The sequence below is a fragment of the Cicer arietinum genome, chromosome 8, assembly GCF_000331145.2.
Source record: "Cicer arietinum cultivar CDC Frontier isolate Library 1 chromosome 8, Cicar.CDCFrontier_v2.0, whole genome shotgun sequence".
Classification (NCBI taxonomy): domain Eukaryota; kingdom Viridiplantae; phylum Streptophyta; class Magnoliopsida; order Fabales; family Fabaceae; genus Cicer; species Cicer arietinum.
The window spans coordinates 22,658,678-22,659,094 of record NC_021167.2 but is presented as its reverse complement, the minus strand read 5'-3'; the positions used below and the strand labels follow the sequence as shown (position 1 = coordinate 22,659,094).

The 417-nt window shown below is 33.1% G+C and overlaps 1 protein-coding gene across 1 annotated transcript in view; it reads right to left on the bottom strand.

Moving 5' to 3' along the window:
- Positions 1-28: 28 nt before the first annotated feature.
- The window catches only part of LOC105853097 (uncharacterized), a 3,118-nt gene continuing 2,729 nt past the window's right edge, over positions 29-417 (bottom strand). Inside the window, exon 2 of the mRNA XM_073364270.1 lies at positions 29-269. Coding sequence (XP_073220371.1) covers positions 250-269 — 20 coding nt within the window. The 3' untranslated portion in view covers positions 29-249. The remainder of the gene's footprint in view (positions 270-417) is intronic.

Sequence of the window (417 nt, the reverse complement as noted above, 5' to 3'; positions counted from 1 at the left end):
TTCCTCAAAATTTCGACAGAGTATCCTCTGTAACTTCAACATTCCCAAATTTATAAAATCCCTGTTAAATTCTCAATTCAGTCACAATTCAAAGAACATAATCTAATCGTTTAATACAATTTCCAAAAAATTGCTAGACTCCAAAATAGCTGCAAATTACATAGACTCAACAGACGTTACAAAAATGGTCCTCAATCAAAGAGGCCTACCAAAAGATATATGTGGAGACTTGAATCAAATAACAGATTTCTACTCAACTGCCTGCGAATCTGAAAAAAATAAGCAACATAAAGGGGTAAGTCACAAAGACTTAGTGAGGAGACAACAACCACCATCAATTAGAAGGGAAACACAAAAGGCACAAATAACTGTTTAATCGCTTGACAAAAATATTAAAAATTCAGTGAATAACGAAAC